The 20744-nt window shown below is 47.9% G+C and overlaps 1 protein-coding gene across 1 annotated transcript in view; it reads right to left on the bottom strand.

The window, feature by feature from the left end:
* LOC138275113 (C-type lectin domain family 2 member A-like) overlaps window positions 1-19212 on the bottom strand; it is a 475294-nt gene extending 456082 nt beyond the window's left edge. The window contains exon 1 of the mRNA XM_069219070.1: window positions 18982-19212. Within this exon, the coding sequence (XP_069075171.1) occupies window positions 18982-19119 (138 nt within the window). The 5' untranslated portion in view covers window positions 19120-19212. The remainder of the gene's footprint in view (window positions 1-18981) is intronic.
* Window positions 19213-20744: the final 1532 nt, after the last annotated feature.

Here is a 20744-nt window from a genome sequence, read left to right as displayed (position 1 = left end):
TTGGGGGTTGGGGGGGAACCCCACAGAGGGAGCACTTGCGCTCCCTCTGAGCTCTGTGCCCAGGACGTAATGGTTACGTCCTGGGCACAAGAGCACTGTGCCTCAGGACATAACCATTACGTCCTGGGCACAGAAGGGGTAACACCCTTCCCCTGCGGCTATTTGGTGCAATACTGTAAGACTCACTGGTGTTTGAGTCAGACTGTGGCTGTGTTTCGACATCCCCCACATTTCCACATGCTGCTGCAGCAAGGCCCGGGACATCTGCAACGACAATGTGCATCAAGTCATTTATAAATGTATCACATAATATTGCACAATAGTCATAAATGTACACTAACATCGTATCACTGTGAGTTGTGTGTGTTGTTCCTCTGTGTGGCAGAACACTAACTTGCTATATATGTGGTATTAGCACTTTAGGGGTGTGGACACCACTCCCATAAGGCATTGCTGCATTGTATGTAAGATGTGGCCTGGACTACTTATCACAATGCATCAAGCTCATAGCTATTTTCTATTGGGCATTTGTACATGCACGTATGGGGATACATATCATTACTGGCCTTACCTTTGCTGGTGCTGGGTGTCCCTGAGGTGTCCATGTCAGTGTTACCACTGACAGCTTCAGGAAGCAGCGTGGACTCCACCATGTCTTCAATTGGTGTGGACCGTGTCTGGGTGGATGGTTCTCTGGTGCTCCTTGCCTCCTTTAGCCTGCTGGCCACCCTCTGTTTGGCATGGGAACACAAGTCATAGAGTTGCTTGCGTATCTCCTCAACAGAGCGCTGCGCAACACCCACTGCGCATATTTTGGTCTGTATTTCTGACCACAGTTTCCTCTTCTCACTTTCAGGTACCTGGAGTGAGTTCTTCCCAAAAAGTTTGTCATGGTTCCTGAACACCACCTTAATGAGCACCTTGAATTCCTGCTCACTCAATTTGAGCTTGCACTTCCTGTCTCCTTTCTCCTTCACATTCCCATCATTGGGCATGTTGATCTTCGGTCCTGGCTGGATCACAAAGCTGCCTCCCTGGTGCTGGGCTGTGTCTCTCTGTCTGCTCCTGTGGGTGTGGCTCCTGGAAACAGCATGGGCTGATTCACTTCCTGGTTGTGATGTCCTCAGGCTGTTCCGGTTTGCTGTCTTCTCAATTTGCGAATTTCAAACACCGATTCGCAATTTTTGGGGGATTCGGTATTTGCTCATCGCAAATTGCATTTGTGAATTTAAATAAACCGCTATTACTGACTTGCGATTTTGATACATCACATTTTGCATTTCTAAAATAGTGATTTCTTAACACTGCAAACCAGGAGCTTGATACATCTGGCCTATCATTCCTTAAAGAGTAGATTTTCTATTACTACGTCTGTAGGAAAGTACCATCTTGCCTGGCATGTTACCCCCATAGTTCACTGTATATATGTTGTTGTAGTCTATGTGTCACTGGGACCCTGCCAGGCAGGGCCCCAGTGCTCATAAGTATGTGTCCTGTATGAGTTCCCTGTGTGGTCCCTAACTGTCTCACTGAGGCTCTGCTAACCAGAACCTCAGTGGTTATGCTCTCTCTGCTTTCCAAATTTGTCACTAACAGGCTAGTGACTAAATTTACCAATTCACATTGGCATACTGGTACACCCATATAATTTCCTAATATATGGTACTGAGGTACCCAGGGTATTGGGGTTCCAGGAGATCCCTATAGGCTGCAGCATTTCTTTTGCCATCCATAGGGAGCTCTGACAATTCTTACACAGGCCTGCCACTGCAGCCTGAATGAAATAACGTCCACGTTATTTCACAGCCATTTACCACTACACTTAAGTAACTTATAAGTCACCTATATGTCGAACCTTCACCTGGTGATGGTTGGGTGCAAAGTTACTTAGTGTGTGGGCACCCTGGCACTAGCCAAGGTGCCCCCACATCGCTCAGGGCAAATTCCCTGGACTTTGTGAGTGCGGGGACAACATTATACGCGTGCACTGTACATAGGTCACTACCTATGTACAGCGTCACAATGGTATCTCCGAACATGGTCATGTAACATGTCTAAGATCATGGAATTGTCACCCCAATGCCATTCTGGCATTGGGGGGGGGGCAATTCCATGATCCCCCGGGTCTCTAGCACAGAACCTGGGTACTGACAAACTGCCTTTCCAGGGTCTCCACTGCAGCTGCTGCTGCTGCCAGCCCCTCAGACAGGATTCTGCCCTCCTGGGGTCCAGGCAGCCTTGGCCCAGGAAGGCAGAACAAAGGATTTCCTCTGAGAGAGGGTGTAACAGCCTCTCCCTTTGGAAATAGGTGCGAAGGCTGGGGAGGAGTAGCCTCCCCCAGCCTCTGGAAATATTTTGATGGGCACAGATGGTGCCCATCTCTGCATAAGCCAGTCTACACCAGTTCAGAGCTGCTCCGGCTCCTGTGCACTCTTCCAGGCTTTCCTTCGTGCACAGCCAAGCGAGGGTCCCCGACACTAACCTGCAGTGCACAACCTTCTGAGTTGTCCTCCGTCGTCTTGGGACTCCCTTTTGTGACTTCGCGTGGACTCCGGTTCACTCTTCCTCCAGGTGCCTGTTCAGGTACTTCTGCGGGTGCTGCCTGCTTCTGTGAGGGCTGCCTGACTTGCTGGGCACCCCCTCTATCTCCTCATCCAAGTGGCGACGTCCTGGTCCCTCCTGTACCACAGCAGCATCCAAAAACCCTAACCGCAACCCTTGCAGCTAGCAAGGCTTGTTTGCGGTATTTCTGCGTGGGAATACCTTTTCAAGCTTCACCGCAACGTGGGACGTCCATCCTCCAAAGGGGAAGTTCCTAGTCCTCTTCTTTCTTGCAGAACTCCAAGCTTCTTCCAACAGTTGGCAGCTTCCTTGCGCCCTCAGCTGGCATTTCTTGGGCTCCTGCCCACTCTCGACACTGTCGCGACTATTCGACTTCGTCCCCTTGTCTTACAGGTACTCAGGTCCGGAAATCCACTGTTGTTGCATTGCTGGTGCTTGTTCTTCCTGCAGAATCCCCCTATCATGACTTCTGTGCTCTCTGGTGGTAGTAGGTGCACTTTACACCTACCTTTCAGGGTCTTGGGGTGGGCTATTTTTCTAACCCTCACTGTTTTCTTACAGTCCCAGCGACCCCCTACAAGCTCTCATAGGTTTGGGGTCCATTTGTGATTCGCATTCCACTTCTGGAGTATATGGTTTGTGTTGCCCCATCCCTATGTGCTCCTATTGCAATCTACTGTAACTTTACACTGCTTGCATTACTTTTCTTGCTATTACCTGCATAATTTTGGTTTGTGTACATATATCTTGTGTGTATAACTTATCCTCATACTGAGGGTACTCACTGAGATACTTTTGGCGTATTGTCATAAAAATAAAGTACCTTTATTTTTAGTACTTCTGTGTATTGTGTTTTCTTATGATATTGTGCATATGACACCAGTGGTATAGTAGGAGCTTTACATGTCTCCTAGTTCAGCCTAAGCTGCTTTGCCATAGCTACCTTCTATCAGCCTAAGCTGCTAGAAACACCTTTTCTACACTAATAAGAGATAACTGGACCTGGCACAAGGTGTAAGTACCCCTGGTACCCACTACAAGCCAGGCCAGCCTCCTACATTTGTTGTGCAGCGGTGGGATGAGTATTTGTAACAACTTAGCACTTTGTCATTTTGTACATTTCATAAGAGAATAATATACAAAACAAGTTCAGTGTATGTACACCTAACCTAAAGGTTTTGCTTTGTCATAGTAGGGTTTTAGGCGACTGACATGGAGCACCCTAAGGGGACTCCTGGCAGTGCCCAGGTCAACCAAGTAGGTGACCTCTCCCTTCTTTTCAACAATGATGTGGGGTCCACTCCATTTGTCTTGGAGTGCTCTTGGGGCCACAGGCTCCAATACCCACACCTTCTGTCCTGGTTGGTACTGAACCAAAACAGCCTTCAGGTCATGCCATTGCTTTTGGAGCTCTTGGTTGGCCTGAATGTTTTTACTGGCCTTTTTCATGTACCCAGCCACTCTAGGATCTTAGGATCATAGTCCGCTATGTCTTGCTTAGGAGCTTTTAAAGGTTGTTCTCAACCCTCCTTCACAATTGTTAGGGGACCTCTTACAGGGTGCCCAAAGAGGAGTTCAAAGGGGCTGAAGCCCACTCCTTTCTGGAGTACCTCCTGTAGGAGGCTGGACTGGCTTGTAGTGAGTACCAAGGGGTACTTGCACCTTGCACCTTGCACCAGGCCCAGTTATCCCTTATTAGTGTATAGGGTGTCTAGCAGCTTAGGCTGATAGATAATGGTAGCTTAGCAGAGCAGCTTAGGCTGAACTAGGAGACGTGTGAAGCTACTACAGTACCACTTAGTGTCATATGCACAATATCATAAGAAAACACAATACACAGTTATACTAGAAATAAAGGCACTTTATTTTTATGACAATATGCCAAAGTATCTTAGAGTGTACCCTCAGTGAGAGGATAGGAAATATACACAAGATATATATACACAATAGCAAAAATATGCAGTATAGTCTTAGAAAACAGTGCAAACAATGTATAGTTACCATAGGATGCAATGGGGAAACATAGGGATAGGGGCAACACAAACCATATACTCCAAAAGTGGAATGTGAACCACGAATGGACCCCAAACCTATGTGACCTTGTAGAGGGTCGCTGGGACTATTAGAAAATAGTGAGTTAGAAAAAAAACCCTCCCCAAGACCCTGAAAAGTGAGTGCAAAGTGCACTAAAGTTCCCCTAAGGACAAAGTAGTCGTGTTAGAGGAATAATGCAGGAAAGACACAAACCAGCAATGCAACAACTGTGGATTTCCAATCTAGGGTACCTGTGGAACAAGGGGACCAAGTCCAAAAGTCACAAGCAAGTCGGAGATGGGCAGATGCCCAGGAAATGCCAGCTGCGGGTGCAAAGAAGCTTCGACTGGACAGAAGAAGCTGAGGTTTCTGCAGGAACGAAAAGGGCTAGAGACTTCCCCTTTGGTGGACGGATCCCACTCGCCTTGGAGAGTTGTGCAGAAGTGTTTTCCCACTGAAAAGACGCCAACAAGCCTTGCTAGTCGCAAATCGTGCGTTTGGCGTTTTTGGACGCTGCCGGGGCCCAGGAGGGACCAGGAGGTCGCAAATTGGATCTGAAGAGAGAGGGGACGTCGAGCAAGACAGAGAGCCCTCACTGAAGCAGGTAGCACCCGGAGAAGGGCCAGAAACAGGCACTACAAGGATGCGTGAAACGGTGCTCGCCGAAGTTGCACAAAGGAGTCCCACGTCGCCGGAGACCAACTTAGAAAGTCGTGCAATGCAGGTTAGAGTGCCGTGGACCCAGGCTTGGCTGTGCACAAAGGATTTCCGCCGGAAGTGCACAGGGGCCGGAGTAGCTGCAAAGTCGCGGTTCCCAGCAATGCAGCCCAGCGAGGTGAGGCAAGGACTTACCTCCACCAAACTTGGGCTGAAGAGTCACTGGACTGTGGGGGTCACTTAGACAGAGTCGCTGGATTCGAGGGACCTCGCTCGTCGTGCTGAGAGGAGACCCAAGGGACCGGTAATGCAGCTTTTTGGTGCCTGCGGTTGCAGGGGGAAGATTCCGTCGACCCACGGGAGATTTCTTCGGAGCTTCTGGTGCAGAGAGGAGGCAGACTACCCCCACAGCATGCACAAGCAGGAAAACAGTCGAGAAGGCGGCAGGATCAGCGTTACAGAGTTGCAGTAGTCGTCTTTGCTACTATGTTGCAGGTTTGCAGGCTTCCAGCGCGGTCAGCAGTCGTTTCCTTATCAGAAGGTGAAGAGAGAGATGCAGAGGAACTCGGATGAGCTCTTGCATTCGTTATCTAAAGTTTCCCCAGAGACAGAGACCCTAAATAGCCAGAAAAGAGGGTTTGGCTACCTAGGAGAGAGGATAGGCTACTAACACCTGAAGGAGCCTATCAGCAGGAGTCTCTGACGTCACCTGGTGGCACTGGCCACTCAGAGCAGTCCAGTGTGCCAGCAGCACCTCTGTTTCCAAGATGGCAGAGGTCTGGAGCACACTGGAGGAGCTCTGGACACCTCCCAGGGGAGGTGCAGGTCAGGGGAGTGGTCACTCCCCTTTCCTTTGTCCAGTTTCGCGCCAGAGCAGGGGCTAAGGGGTCCCTGAACCGGTGTAGACTGGCTTATGCAGAATTGGGCACCTCTGTGCCCAACAAAGCATTTCCAGAGGCTGGGGGAGGCTACTCCTCCCCTGCCTTCACACCATTTTCCAAAGGGAGAGGGTGTCACACCCTCTCTCAGAGGAAGTTCTTTGTTCTGCCATCCTGGGCCAGGCCTGGCTGGACCCCAGGAGGGCAGCTGCCTGTCTGAGGGGTTGGCAGCAGCAGCAGCTGCAGTGAAACCCCAGGAAGGGCAGTTTGGCAGTACCAGGGTCTGTGCTACAGACCACTGGGATCATGGGATTGTGCCAACTATGCCAGGATGGTATAGAGGGGGCAATTCCATGATCATAGACATGTTACATGGCCATATTCGGAGTTACCATGGTGAAGCTACATATAGGTAGTGACCTATATGTAGTGCACGCGTGTAATGGTGTCCCCGCACTCACAAAGTTCAGGGAATTGGCTCTGAACAATGTGGGGGCACCTTGGCTAGTGCCAGGGTGCCCTCACACTAAGTAACTTTGCACCTAACCTTTACCAGGTAAAGGTTAGACATATAGGTGACTTATAAGTTACTTAAGTGCAGTGTAAAATGGCTGTGAAATAACGTGGACGTTATTTCACTCAGGCTGCAGTGGCAGGCCTGTGTAAGAATTGTCAGAGCTCCCTATGGGTGGCAAAAGAAATGCTGCAGCCCATAGGGATCTCCTGGAACCCCAATACCCTGGGTACCTTAGTACCATATACTAGGGAATTATAAGGGTGTTCCAGTAAGCCAATGTAAATTGGTAAAATTGGTCACTAGCCTGTTAGTGACAATTTGGAAAGAAATGAGAGAGCATAACCACTGAGGTTCTGGTTAGCAGAGCCTCAGTGAGACAGTTCGGCACCACACAGGGAACACATACATGCACACCTATGAGCACTGGGGCCCTGTGTGACAGGGTCCCAGTGACACATACATATAGGCCACAACCTTATGAGCACTGGGGTCCTGACTAGCAGGGTCCCAGTGACACATAACAAACATACTGAAAACATAGTGTTTTCACTATGAGCACTGGGGCCCAGCCATAAGGATCCCAGTGAGACAGTGAAAACAGTGACAAACATCCTGACATACACTCACAAACAGGCCAAAAGTGGGGGTAACCAGGCTAGAAAGAGGCTACTTTCTCACACAACCCCCCCCCCCAAACGAAGGACAATAAGGCTAACCTTGGCCAGTTGAGACTTTATTGTCTAAGTGGTGATAAGTTGAGAGTAGCTCTGCAATAGACTGGTTACTCCCTTTATCATCCACTATATGGTTACTTCCCTGTGGGGATGTAAACCATCCTGTTTGAAGTTTTTTAGCTAAGCAACAATGTGAAGATGTATTTTCAGAGTTTCTATCAGTAAGTTTTAGTTTAGAGCAGTGGGAATTGTCCACTGAACCTATTTGTAGTGATGGAAATGCCAGACAGGGATGCTGTCTCAGAAAAGCCATAGCTGGGCAAAAACTTTGTCCATATGGCTGGAAGAGAGAACAGGGATGCTGTTTCTCTTGGGTTGGAGCAGGGCAGGGATGCTGTCCTATTAGCTCCACACTAGGGCAGGGATGCTGTCCTAAGTGTTGTGAGGCAGTGCAGAGTTTCTGCACTAAAGTTTCTCTGGGAGGGTTGGAGGGATGCTCCATGTTAACTAAAATGGTGCTCTTTTTCTCACCAATGTTAGTTATCCCACAGAGAGGTACTTCCACCTCAGGGAGTCCAGCTTTGCCAGCTGATGATTCCCTTGGAACAGGTGCCACCCCAGGAGAGGTTTCTCCCACCACAGGAATAGTATCCTGAATGGTAGGGTGGTTAGGGGATACTGTGATACCCTTTTTACCTGTTGATGGAGAGGGATCCTGAGTTTTCAGGCCTTCTCTCCTTTGCTTTTTCATTTCACTTGAAATGAGAGGGAACAATTCCTCAGGGATGCCCAGCATGGCTGCATGGGCATAAAACTCTACATCAGCCCAACCTGAGGCCTCTAGGTCATTACCTAAGAGACAGTCTACAGGTAAGCTAGGTGATACCACCACCTGCTTAGGGCCAGTAACTCCACCCCAACTAAACTGAATTATAGCTAAGGGAAGAAACTTAGTTGAGTTATGGACATCAATAATCTTATACTGTTGTCCAATGATGTGTTGATCAGGGTGCACTAGGTTTTCAGTCACCAAAGTGAAACTGGCACCTGTGTCCCTGTAGGCCAAGGCCTCAACACCATTTATTGAAACTGTCTGCCTGTACTTATCCATTGTAAGGGGACAAGCAGCCAGTGTGGCAAGGCCAATGCCACTAGGTGTGACAGAAACTGTCTTGGGACTGATTACATCAGTTTCCACTATGGACCCATAAGTGAACCCAACTACACCCTTTGCTTGACTGTTGCCAGCAGTCCCACCACTAGTACCACTACTGCTAGGGGCACTAGAGCTTGATGTATTAGTGGTGGTAGGCTCAGGGGGTTTACCTGGACAGGACTTATCCCCTGGCCTATGGCCTCTGTTTTTACACACAAAGCACCAAGGCTTTTTAATGTGTGCAGGTTGAGAAGAAGAGGAAGAATTAGTTTTATCCCCACCCTCTGAAGAGTGTTTAAGATTTGAAGTGGGATCTTTGGTTTTACCCTTATCCCCATGCTTATCTTGAGATTTTTCACCATCTTTCTTCTTATTGCCATCTTTGTCACCCCCTGTATGAACTTTTCTGTTCACCCTTGTTCTGACCCATTTGTCTGCCTTCTTTCCCAATTCTTGGGGAGAGGTCAGATCAGAGTCTACCAGGTACTGGTGCAACAAATCAGACACACAATTATTAAGTATATGCTCTCTCAGGATTGTGTTATACAGGTTTCATAATCAGTAACTTTACTGCCATGTAACCACCCCTCCAAGGCCTTCACTGAATGGTCAATGAAATCAACCCAGTCTTGTGAAGACATCTTTTTGGTCTCTCTGAACTTTATCCTGTACTGTTCAGTGGTTAAGCCATAACCATCCAGGAGTGCATTCTTAAGAACTGTAAAATTATTGGCATCATTTTCTTTCACAGTAAGGAGCCTATCCCTACCTTTTCCACTAAATGATAGCCATAGGATAGCAGCCCACTGCCTTTGAGGGACATCCTGTACAACACAGGCCCTCTCAAGTGCAGCAAACCACTTGTTAATGTCATCCCCCTCCTTATAAGGGGGAACTATCTGGTGCAGATTCCTGGAATCATGCTCTTTTGCAGGATGACTATGGGGAATACTGCTGCTGCCACCATGGGTATCGAAACCCAACTTCTGTCTTTCCTTCTCTAATTCAAAAGACTGTCTATCCAAATCCAGCTGTTGCTTTTTAAGCTTCAGTCTGGTTTGTTCCACCCTCAACTTATTGAGTTCTCTCTCTAACATTCTGTCATCAGGGTTGGTGGGAGGGACATTTCTAGAAACAGAGCTATGATGGGAATGAACAGAAGGAGACCTGTCCCTTACAGAAGCCACCCTAACAGCTTGGTTTACAGAAACATTACTACCAGTATGGTGAGAATAAATGCTTTTGCTATGATGTGAGACAACACTATTTGTATGGTGTGGCTCATCATCATTACCAACTATGCTAGACTGTCTAGTAATGGGCAGGCTAGGAAGTTTCTTTCCTGAATCTTTTCCTGGGGGAGTCCCTGAATCAGATTGGGAACTATTAGGTACTTTTTCAACAGATGGGGCACCTATGGCCTTATCCTGTTCTCTAAGCATGTTAAGTAACAGTTCCAAGGAAGGATTTTTCCCTACACTCAAACGTATCTCTATACAGAGACTCCTTGCTCTTTTCCAGCTAAGGTTGTCATATGCAAGTTTGGACAGATCAACACTTTGGCCTGTGCCAGACATTTTTTAGAGAGCGTTAAAGTGATAGAAAAAGAGAAAAAAGTTTTCAGAACTTTTTGGAAAGACAGAAAAAAAACTTTTTAAACTTTTAAGAACTTTTTGAAAGTTTAGGAGTACTTTTCAGCACTTAAAAAAGAGTGAAAAGAGGAAATGCAAAACTTTTTGGCTATGTGTATATACACTGACCTTGTTTTGTATATTTTTCTCTTATGAAAAGTACAATGACAAGAGTGGTAAGTAGTCTCAAGCACTTATCCCACCACTGCACAACCAATGTAGGAGGCTGGACTGGCTTGTAGTGAGTACCAAGGGGTACTTGCACCTTGCACCAGGCCCAGTTATCCCTTATTAGTGTATAGGGTGTCTAGCAGCTTAGGCTGATAGATAATGGTAGCTTAGCAGAGCAGCTTAGGCTGAACTAGGAGACGTGTGAAGCTACTACAGTACCACTTAGTGTCATATGCACAATATCATAAGAAAACACAATACACAGTTATACTAAAAATAAAGGCACTTTATTTTTATGACAATATGCCAAAGTATCTTAGAGTGTACCCTCAGTGAGAGGATAGGAAATATACACAAGATATATATACACAATAGCAAAAATATGCAGTATAGTCTTAGAAAACAGTGCAAACAATGTATAGTTACCATAGGATGCAATGGGGAAACATAGGGATAGGGGCAACACAAACCATATACTCCAAAAGTGGAATGCGAACCATGAATGGACCCCAAACCTATGTGACCTTGTAGAGGGTCGCTGGGACTATTAGAAAATAGTGAGAGTTAGAAAAATAACCCTCCCCAAGACCCTGAAAAGTGAGTGCAAAGTGCACTAAAGTTCCCCTAAGGACAAAGTAGTCGTGTTAGAGGAATAATGCAGGAAAGACACAAACCAGCAATGCAACAACTGTGGATTTCCAATCTAGGGTACCTGTGGAACAAGGGGACCAAGTCCAAAAGTCACAAGCAAGTCGGAGATGGGCAGATGCCCAGGAAATGCCAGCTGCGGGTGCAAAGAAGCTTCGACTGGACAGAAGAAGCTGAGGTTTCTGCAGGAACGAAAAGGGCTAGAGACTTCCCCTTTGGTGGACGTATCCCGCTCGCCTTGCAGAGTCGTGCAGAAGTGTTTTCCCGCTAAAAAGGCGCCAACAAGCCTTGCTAGTCGCAAATCGTGCGTTTGACGTTTTTGGACGCTGCCGGGGCCCAGGAGGGACCAGGAGGTCGCAAATTGGACCTGAAGAGAGAGGGGACGTCGAGCAAGACAAATAGCCCTCACTGAAGCAGGTAGCACCCGGAGAAGGGCCAGAAACAGGCACTACAAGGATGCGTGAAACGGTGCTCACCGAAGTTGCACAAAGGAGTCCCACGTCGCCGGAGACCAACTTAGAAAGTCGTGCAATGCAGGTTAGAGTGCCGTGGACCCAGGCTTGGCTGTGCACAAAGGATTTCCGCCGGAAGTGCACAGGGGCCGGAGTAGCTGCAAAGTCGTGGTTCCCAGCAATGCACCCCAGCGAGGTGAGGCAAGGACTTAACTCCACCAAACTTGGGCTGAAGAGTCACTGGACTGTGGGGGTCACTTGGACAGAGTCGCTGGATTCGAGGGACCTCGCTCGTCGTGCTGAGAGGAGACCCAAGGGACCGGTAATGCAGCTTTTTGGTGCCTGCGGTTGCAGGGGGAAGATTCCGTCGACCCACGGGAGATTTCTTCGGAGCTTCTGGTGCAGAGAGGAGGCAGGCTACCCCCACAGCATGCACAAGCAGGAAAACAGTCGAGAAGGCGGCAGGATCAGCGTTACAGAGTTGCAGTAGTCGTCTTTGCTACTATGTTGCAGGTTTGCAGGCTTCCAGCGCGGTCAGCAGTCGTTTCCTTATCAGAAGGTGAAGAGAGAGATGCAGAGGAACTCGGATGAGCTCTTGCATTCGTTATCTAAAGTTTCCCCAGAGACAGAGACCCTAAATAGCCAGAAAAGAGGGTTTGGCTACCTAGGAGAGAGGATAGGCTACTAACACCTGAAGGAGCCTATCAGCAGGAGTCTCTGACGTCACCTGGTGGCACTGGCCACTCAGAGCAGTCCAGTGTGCCAGCAGCACCTCTGTTTCCAAGATGGCAGAGGTCTGGAGCACACTGGAGGAGCTCTGGACACCTCCCAGGGGAGGTGCAGGTCAGGGGAGTGGTCACTCCCCTTTCCTTTGTCCAGTTTCGCGCCAGAGCAGGGGCTAAGGGGTCCCTGAACCGGTGTAGACTGGCTTATGCAGAATTGGGCACCTCTGTGCCCAACAAAGCATTTCCAGAGGCTGGGGGAGGCTACTCCTCCCCTGCCTTCACACCATTTTCCAAAGGGAGAGGGTGTCACACCCTCTCTCAGAGGAAGTTCTTTGTTCTGCCATCCTGGGCCAGGCCTGGCGGGACCCCAGGAGGGCAGCTGCCTGTCTGAGGGGTTGGCAGCAGCAGCAGCTGCACTGAAACCCCAGGAAGGGCAGTTTGGCAGTACCAGGGTCTGTGCTACAGACCACTGGGATCATGGGATTGTGCCAACTATGCCAGGATGGTATAGAGGGGGCAATTCCATGATCATAGACATGTTACATGGCCATATTCGGAGTTACCATGGTGAAGCTACATATAGGTAGTGACCTATATGTAGTGCACGCGTGTAATGGTGTCCCCGCACTCACAAAGTTCAGGGAATTGGCTCTGAACAATGTGGGGGCACCTTGGCTAGTGCCAGGGTGCCCTCACACTAAGTAACTTTGCACCTAACCTTTACCAGGTAAAGGTTAGACATATAGGTGACTTATAAGTTACTTAAGTGCAGTGTAAAATGGCTGTGAAATAACGTGGACGTTATTTCACTCAGGCTGCAGTGGCAGGCCTGTGTAAGAATTGTCAGAGCTCCCTATGGGTGGCAAAAGAAATGCTGCAGCCCATAGGGATCTCCTGGAACCCCAATACCCTGGGTACCTTAGTACCATATACTAGGGAATTATAAGGGTGTTCCAGTAAGCCAATGTAAATTGGTAAAATTGGTCACTAGCCTGTTAGTGACAATTTGGAAAGAAATGAGAGAGCATAACCACTGAGGTTCTGGTTAGCAGAGCCTCAGTGAGACAGTTAGGCACCACACAGGGAACACATACATGCACACCTATGAGCACTGGGGCCCTGTGTGACAGGGTCCCAGTGACACATACATATAGGCCACAACCTTATGAGCACTGGGGTCCTGACTAGCAGGGTCCCAGTGACACATAACAAACATACTGAAAACATAGTGTTTTCACTATGAGCACTGGGGCCCAGCCATCAGGATCCCAGTGAGACAGTGAAAACAGTGACAAACATCCTGACATACACTCACAAACAGGCCAAAAGTGGGGGTAACCAGGCTAGAAAGAGGCTACTTTCTCACACCTCCCTGTAGGAAAGTACCATCTTGCCTGTCATGTTACCCCCATATTTCATTGTATATATGTTGTTTTAGTGTATGTGTCACTGGGACCCTGCCAGCCAGGGCCCCAGTGCTCATAAGTGTGCCCTGTATGTGTTCCCTGTGTGATGACTAACTGTCTCACTGAGGCTCTGCTAAACCTAAAACTGCATTTTCAACTATAGGAAGGCACTAACAATTTACAGTGATGCCCTTTGGTTTGAAGAATGCACCTGCCACTTTTCAGAGGTTAGTGAACACTGTCCTGCAAGGGTTGGAGGCATTTAGTGCAGCATATCTTGATGATATAGCTGTCTTTAGCTCCACCTGGGATGAGCACCTGGTCCACCTTTGGAAAGTTTTGGAGGCCCTGCAAAAGGCAGGCTTCACTATCAAGGCCTCAAAGTGCCAGATAGGGCAGGGAAAGGTGGTTTATCTGGGACACCTGGTAGGTGGAGAACAGATTTCACCACTTCAGGGGAAAATCCAGACAATCATGGGTATTACAGGAGATTCATAAAAAAACTATGGCTCCATAGCAGCCCCACTTAATGATCTCACAAGTAAAAAGATGCCTAAAAAGGTATTGTGGACAGCTAGCTGTCAGAAAGCTTTTGAGGAGCTTAACCATGCCATGTGCATTGCACCTGTCCTAAAACGCCCATGTTACTCCAAGAAAATCATTGTTCAAATTGATGCATCTGAATTAGGGATAGGGGCAGTCTTATCACAACTGAATTCTGAGGGCCAGCATCAACCAGTTGCTTTTATCAGCAGAAGGTTGACCCCTAGAGAAAAGTGTTGGTCTGCCATAGAGAGGGAGGCCTTTGCTGTGGTCTAGGCACTGAAGAAGTTGAGGCCATACCCGTTTGGCACTCACTTCATTGTTCAGACAGACCACAAACCTCTACTTTGGCTAAAACAAATGAAAAGTGAAAACCCGAAATTGTTGAGGTGGTCCATATCTCTACAGGGAATGGACTATACAGTGGAATATAGACCTGGGAGTACCCACTCTAATGCAGATGGACTCTCCAGATACTTCCACTTAGACAATGAAGACTCATCAGGTCATGTCTAGTCCTATTGTCCTTCGTTTGGGGGGGGGGGTTGTGTAGGAAAGTACCATCTTGCCTGGCATGTTAACCCCATAGTTCACTGTATATATGTTGTTTTAGTCTATGTGTCACTGGGACCCTGCTCATAATTATGTGTCCTGTATGTGTTCCCTGTGTGATGCCTAACTGTCTTACTGAGGCTCTGCTAACCAGAACCTTAGTGGTTATGCTCTCTGCTTTCCAAATTTGTCACTAACAGGCTAGTGACTAAATTTACCAATTCACATTGGCATACTGGTACAACAATATAATTCCTTAGTATATGGTACTGAGGTACCCAGGGTATTGGGGTTCCAGGAGATCTCTAGGGCTGCAGCATTTCTTTTGCCACCCATAGGGAGATCTGACAATTCTTACACAGGCCTGCCAGTGCAGCCTGAGTGAAATAACATCCACGTTATTTCACAGCCATTTACCACTGCACTTAAGTAACTTATAAGTCACCTATATGTCTAACCTTCACCTGGTGAAGGTTGGGTGCAAAGTTACTTAGTGTGTGGGCACCCTGGCACTAGCCAAGGTGCCCCCACATCGTTCAGGGCAAATTCCCCGGACTTTGTGAGTGCGGGGACACCATTACATGTGTGCACTGTACATAGGAAACTACCTATGTACAGTGTCACAATGGTAACTCCGAACATGGCCATGTAACATGTCTAAGATCATGGAATTGTCACCCCAATGCCATTCTGGCATTGGGGGGATAATTCCATGATCCCCCGGGTCTCTAGCACAGAACCCGGGTACTGCCAAACTGCCTTTCCCGGGTCTCCACTTCAGCTGCTGCTGCTGCCAACCCCTCAGACAGGTTTCCGCCCTCCTGGGGTCCAGGCAGCCCTGGCCCAGGAAGGCAGAACAAAGAATTTCCTCTGAGGGAGGGTATAACACCCTCTCCCTTTGGAAATAGGTGTGAAGGCTGGGGAGGAGTAGCCTCCCCCAGCCTCTGGAAATGCTTTGATGGGTACAGATGGTGCCCATCTCTGCATAAGCCAGTCTACACAGGTTCAGGGATCCCCCTGCCTTGCTCTTGTGCGAAACTGGACAAAGGAAAGGGGAGTGACCACTCCCCTGACCTGCACCTCCCAGGGGAGGTGCCCAGAGCTCCTCCAGTGTGTCCCTGACCTCTGCCATCTTGGAAACAGAGGTGTCTGTGGCACACTGGACTGCTCCGAGTGGCCAGTGCCAGCAGGTGACATCAGAGACTCCTTCTGATAGGCTCTTACCTCTCTTCGTAGCCAGTCCTCCTTCCTCAGGTAGCCAAACCTCCTTTTCTGGCTATTTAGGGTCTCTGCTTTGGAGAATTCTTCAGATAACGAATGCAAGAGCTCATCAGAGTTCCTCTGCATCTCCCTCTTCACCTTCTGCCAAAGGATCGACCGCTGACTGCTCAAGACGCCTGCAAAACCGCAACAAGGTAGCAAGACGACTACTAGCAAACTTGTATCGCCTCATCCTGCCCACTTTCTCGACTGTTTCCAGGTGGTGCATGCTCTGGGGGTAGCCTACCTCCTCTCTTCTTCAGAGCTCCTGGTGCAATCTCCTGTGGGTCGACGGAATCTTCCCCCTGCAACCGCAGGTAACAAAAGACTGCATCACCAGTCCTCTGGGTCCCCTCTCAGCATGACGAGCGTGGTCCCTGGAACTCATCAACTCTGTCCAAGTGGCTCCCACAGTCCAGTGACTCTTCGGTCCAAGTTTGGTGGAGGTAAGTCCTTGCCTCTCAACGCTAGACTGCGTTGCTGGGTACAGCGTGATTTGCAGCTGCTCCGGCTCCTGTGCACTCTTCCAGGATTTCCTTCGTGCACAGCCAAGCCTGGGTCCCCTACACTCTAACCTGCAGTGCACAACCTTCTGAGTTGTCCTCCGGCGTCGTGGGACTCTCTTTTGTGACTTCGCATGGACTCCGGTTCACTCTTCCTCCAGGTGCCTGTTCAGGTACTTCTGCGGGTGATGCCTGCTTCTGTGAGGGATCCCTGACTTGCTGGGCACCCCCTCTATCTCCTCATCCAAGTGGCGACAACTGGTTCCTCCTGGGCCACAGCATCATCCAAAAACCCTAACCGCAACCCTTGCAGCTAGCAAGGCTTTTTTGCGGTATTTCTTCGTGGGAACACCTTTGCAAGCTTCATCGCGACGTGGGACCTTTGTCCTCCAAAGGGGAAGTTCCAAGTCCTCTTCTTTCTTGCAGAACTCCAAGCTTCTTCCAACAGGTGGCAGCTTCCTTGCACCCTCAGCTGGCATTTCCTGGGCTCCTGCCCACTCTCGACACTGTTGTGACTATTGGACTTGGTCCCCTTGTCTTACAGGTACTCAGGTCCCGAAATCCACTGTTGTTGAATTGCTGGTGCTTGTTCTTCCTGCAGAATCCCCCTATCACGGCTTCTCTGCTCTCTGGGGGTAGTAGGTGCACTTTACACCTACCTTTCAGGGTCCTGGGGTGGGCTATTTTTCTAACCCTCACTGTTTTCTTACAGTCCCAGCGACCCCCTACAAGCTCACATAGGTTTGGGGTCCATTTGTAGTTTGCATTCCACTTCTGGAGTATATGGTTTGTGTTGCCCCTATACCTATGTGCTCCTATTGCAATCTACTGTAACTACACTGCTTGCATTACTTTTCTTGCAACTACCTGCATAATTTTGGTTTGTGTACATATATCCTGTGTATATAACTTATCCTCATACTGAGGGTACTCACTGAGATACTTTTGGCATATTGTCATAAAAATAAAGTATCTTTATTTTTAGTACTTCTGTGTATTGTGTTTTCTTATGATATTGTGCAAATGACACCAGTGGTATAGTAGGAGCTTTACATGTCTCCTAGTTCAGCCTAAGCTGCTTTGCCATAGCTATCATCTATCAGCCTAAGCTGCTAGAAACACCTCTTCTACACTAATAAGGGATAACTGGACCTGGCACAAGGTGTAAGTACCTCTGGTACCCACTACAAGCCAGGCCAGCCTCCTACAACGTCCAATTGGACAGTACATTTGTAAACATTATTTAGGACAATATATTTATGTCAGATAATACTCTGTACTCTATAGCATTATCATTTTCTCACTTTTTCACTGTTTTCTCTCATCACAGGAGATGCAGATGTATGTCATTCAACATGTTGAAGCAAAGAGAGATCATAAGAGATATGGAAATGTTTTACTCCAAGATCTATGTTTTAGATAAGATGTGGTCACCAAGAAGATGTTTGCTTCTTCTAGTTTTCAACACCATACCAGAGAATATTTTTCTTTGCATCCTAACAGTTTCCATGGTGGTCAGTTCTGTTGCTCTAAGCTGTACTCTTCCTGCTCTCTTGCACCTCCATCGGGTTTCCCTAAATCCCTCACTATGTGCTTCTCCTCCTTCTTCAGTGGGTATGGGGGATGCCAGAGTATGAGGTGAGTGGTATACTTGACTCCTTCCTTCAGCAAAGAATATTGCTGTATCTTGCTAACTTAGCCTACTGATCATTCCTGAAGACTTGCATCTTCTGTCCTTGCACTCCACCTGGCCTGGTCCCCTTTTTCCAGTGTTGGTTCCCTTTCAAACCCAGAGATGTTTGAAGATACACTCTCAAGACCTATCTTGTGCCTCTAGCTGACTTCTTGCTATAGCGTGTAGCCATGGTTTAGGGTAAGTGCGCTTCTGAAGGGTCCCTCAAACATCAGTGGTTGTGGTGAGCTACCTGGACACCAGAGTGTCTCGGTGAAGAATGACACATGGGGTCCTGAAGGCGGTGGAAACAACCTCACAGGGACAGGGAACAAGACATGAGGTATAGGAAAGGCCATCTTAGCTTAACACTCTGTCTAAAATAGTAGACCAGGTTCGATTTCCGATGGGTATTATCGAAGTGTTTCCAATACAAGGGTGGATCCTATGTTTCTTTTTGGGGTCAACATGACCTGGGATAGTACATAAATAAAATTAACTGTTAACAACATTTCTGCAAACATTGCGAGTTGGTGAGTTCTTCTCTCTTTGCATAGTTCACAGCTCAACTTCCTATGTCAATAAACTAAACTTCAGATGTGCCAAACATTTTGATTTGTAAAGCAATAAATATATCACAAAGTCAATGATAGTGCAAGCAAAAAGCAAGCAGTTGTGTTTTAAGATTTTTTGGGGGGTGGGGTCAGTGTTGCTGAAAGGATGTTTATTCATTCCACAAACTTGCTTAAAACCCTGACTAGAAACACCAAATTTTTCATAAAAGTGTGTGTTACCCAATGCCGGTAGTGGGAGAGAATGGGTGAGCAAGGTTTGAGTTGGTAGGTCAACAAATTGCTACTGCCTAGGGGCCCAAAAATCCTAAACAGCTTTAAATGCAGGTAATTGGTCCTAAATATACTGTTCGCTTATTTGTCCTTACCAGGTCCTCCTGGGTGTCGAAGAGAGCGAGGGACCCCTTGTGTGAGGAGCAGAACCTCTGGCTCTCGTCCCAGTCCCCCTCCTTTCGATACATCACTGAGAAGTAATAACACTTGTTTCTACTGTAGAGCCAGTCCATGGGGCAGGACTCTATGCGAGAAGGCCCTGGAGTGTCCTGTGATAAACAGTGTCCTAAAAGCAGAAAGTGTGATATAATCAGCAGCAGTAAGATACAAACCCATGAAACCAAATTGATGGCCAAGTAGTGGCAGTGCAAATCATTATGTGCAGTGTGCAAGCAAACCACAACACACAGCACTTGTTTGTAGTGCACAGCTTCTACATGTAGTCATTAGTATGAACAGATAAATATGTACCAGTCATTCACTGCAGTGACGTCAGAGTGCTGTGAAGCCCTACGGTGCCCACGCTCCCTGCTTCCTCCTCCCTCCCAGGACTGGAGACAGCAAATGATGGAGGAATAGCAGATGGTAATCCACCACTTGCCACGGGCTGACACTTACCAGAGGGAAGCTGTGACTGGTAAGTCTATACCCACAGTCCCTACCTCCTGCATCCTAAGGGTCTCCACAAAACAGAGGAAAGCCATGAATTGGCCCAGGGGAAGCGGAGGATTCCTGGGTCAAGATTTGATGAGACATATGATCTCTGCCATGATCCAAAGGTTTGTGCTGTGACAGAGCTGATGCCAAGAACTGTCTGCAGCATGTTTGGTGATGGACCGGGATTGGAACCCATATAAACATGGGATGGTGAGAAACCAGATATTTATAAATATTTGAGAAGGAAAAGGGTAGCAAATAGCCTAGAAACACCTGAGTGGATAGAACATCTGATTTCCAGGAGAGGACTGGGTAAGGTGAGAATGGAAGGACATTAGGGACTGTGCTATCAAAATTACTCAGGACGCACAACGTGTCAGAGCTTCCTTTTTTACTTACTGTTGCTTGTAAGATCCTTTCCCGAATACAGATTGAACCTGTGCACATGCAGCGCTGCTTTAAACTTAAATCGCCAGTTTCTTGTTTGTATTGTGTGGCTCGGCTGCGTTATAGACACCGGTGCACAGGCAAGGAGGCCATCTTAAGTGTTGGAAATGGCCTTTCTGCAGGGTCACCCCCAAACTTTCTGCATTCCTCCTCCTATTTTTCTGACCTCATTTTTGCTGGCTTTAGGACTCTGCACACTTTACCTGCTCTGGCATGAAGCTGGACAAAGGAAAGGTGAGTGACAACTCCCCTGTCCATCACCACCCCAGGGGTGATGCCTAGAGCTCCTCCAGTGTGTCTCAGACCTCTGCCATCCTATTTTCAGAGGTGTGGGGGCACTTGTGGCCAGTGCCAGCAGGTGTCGTCAGAGATCCCTCCTCATAGGTGCATACCTGTAGGAGGCTGGCCTGGCTTATAGTGGGTACCCGATGGTACTTACACCCTGTGCCAGGACCAGTTATCCCTTATTAGTAAATTAGTAGTGTTCTAGCAGCTTAGGCTGATCAAGGTAGCTATAGCAGAGCAGCTTAGGCTGAACTAGGAGACATGCAAAGCTCCTACTATACCACTTATATCACATAGGTACTATATCATTAGAAACACAATACTCAGGGTTACTAAAAATAAAAGATACCTTATTTTAGTGACAATGTGCCAAAAATATCTCAGAGGATATACTCCCTTATGAGTTAAGTAAAATACACAAAATACACACACAAACCAAAATCAGGTAAGTAAAACAGTCAGAAAGTAG

The sequence above is a fragment of the Pleurodeles waltl genome, chromosome 2_2 (genome assembly GCF_031143425.1).
Source record: "Pleurodeles waltl isolate 20211129_DDA chromosome 2_2, aPleWal1.hap1.20221129, whole genome shotgun sequence".
Lineage (NCBI taxonomy): Eukaryota > Metazoa > Chordata > Amphibia > Caudata > Salamandridae > Pleurodeles > Pleurodeles waltl.
Note: the sequence above shows the minus strand (reverse complement) of the source record. Positions and strands in the feature narration are given on the sequence as shown.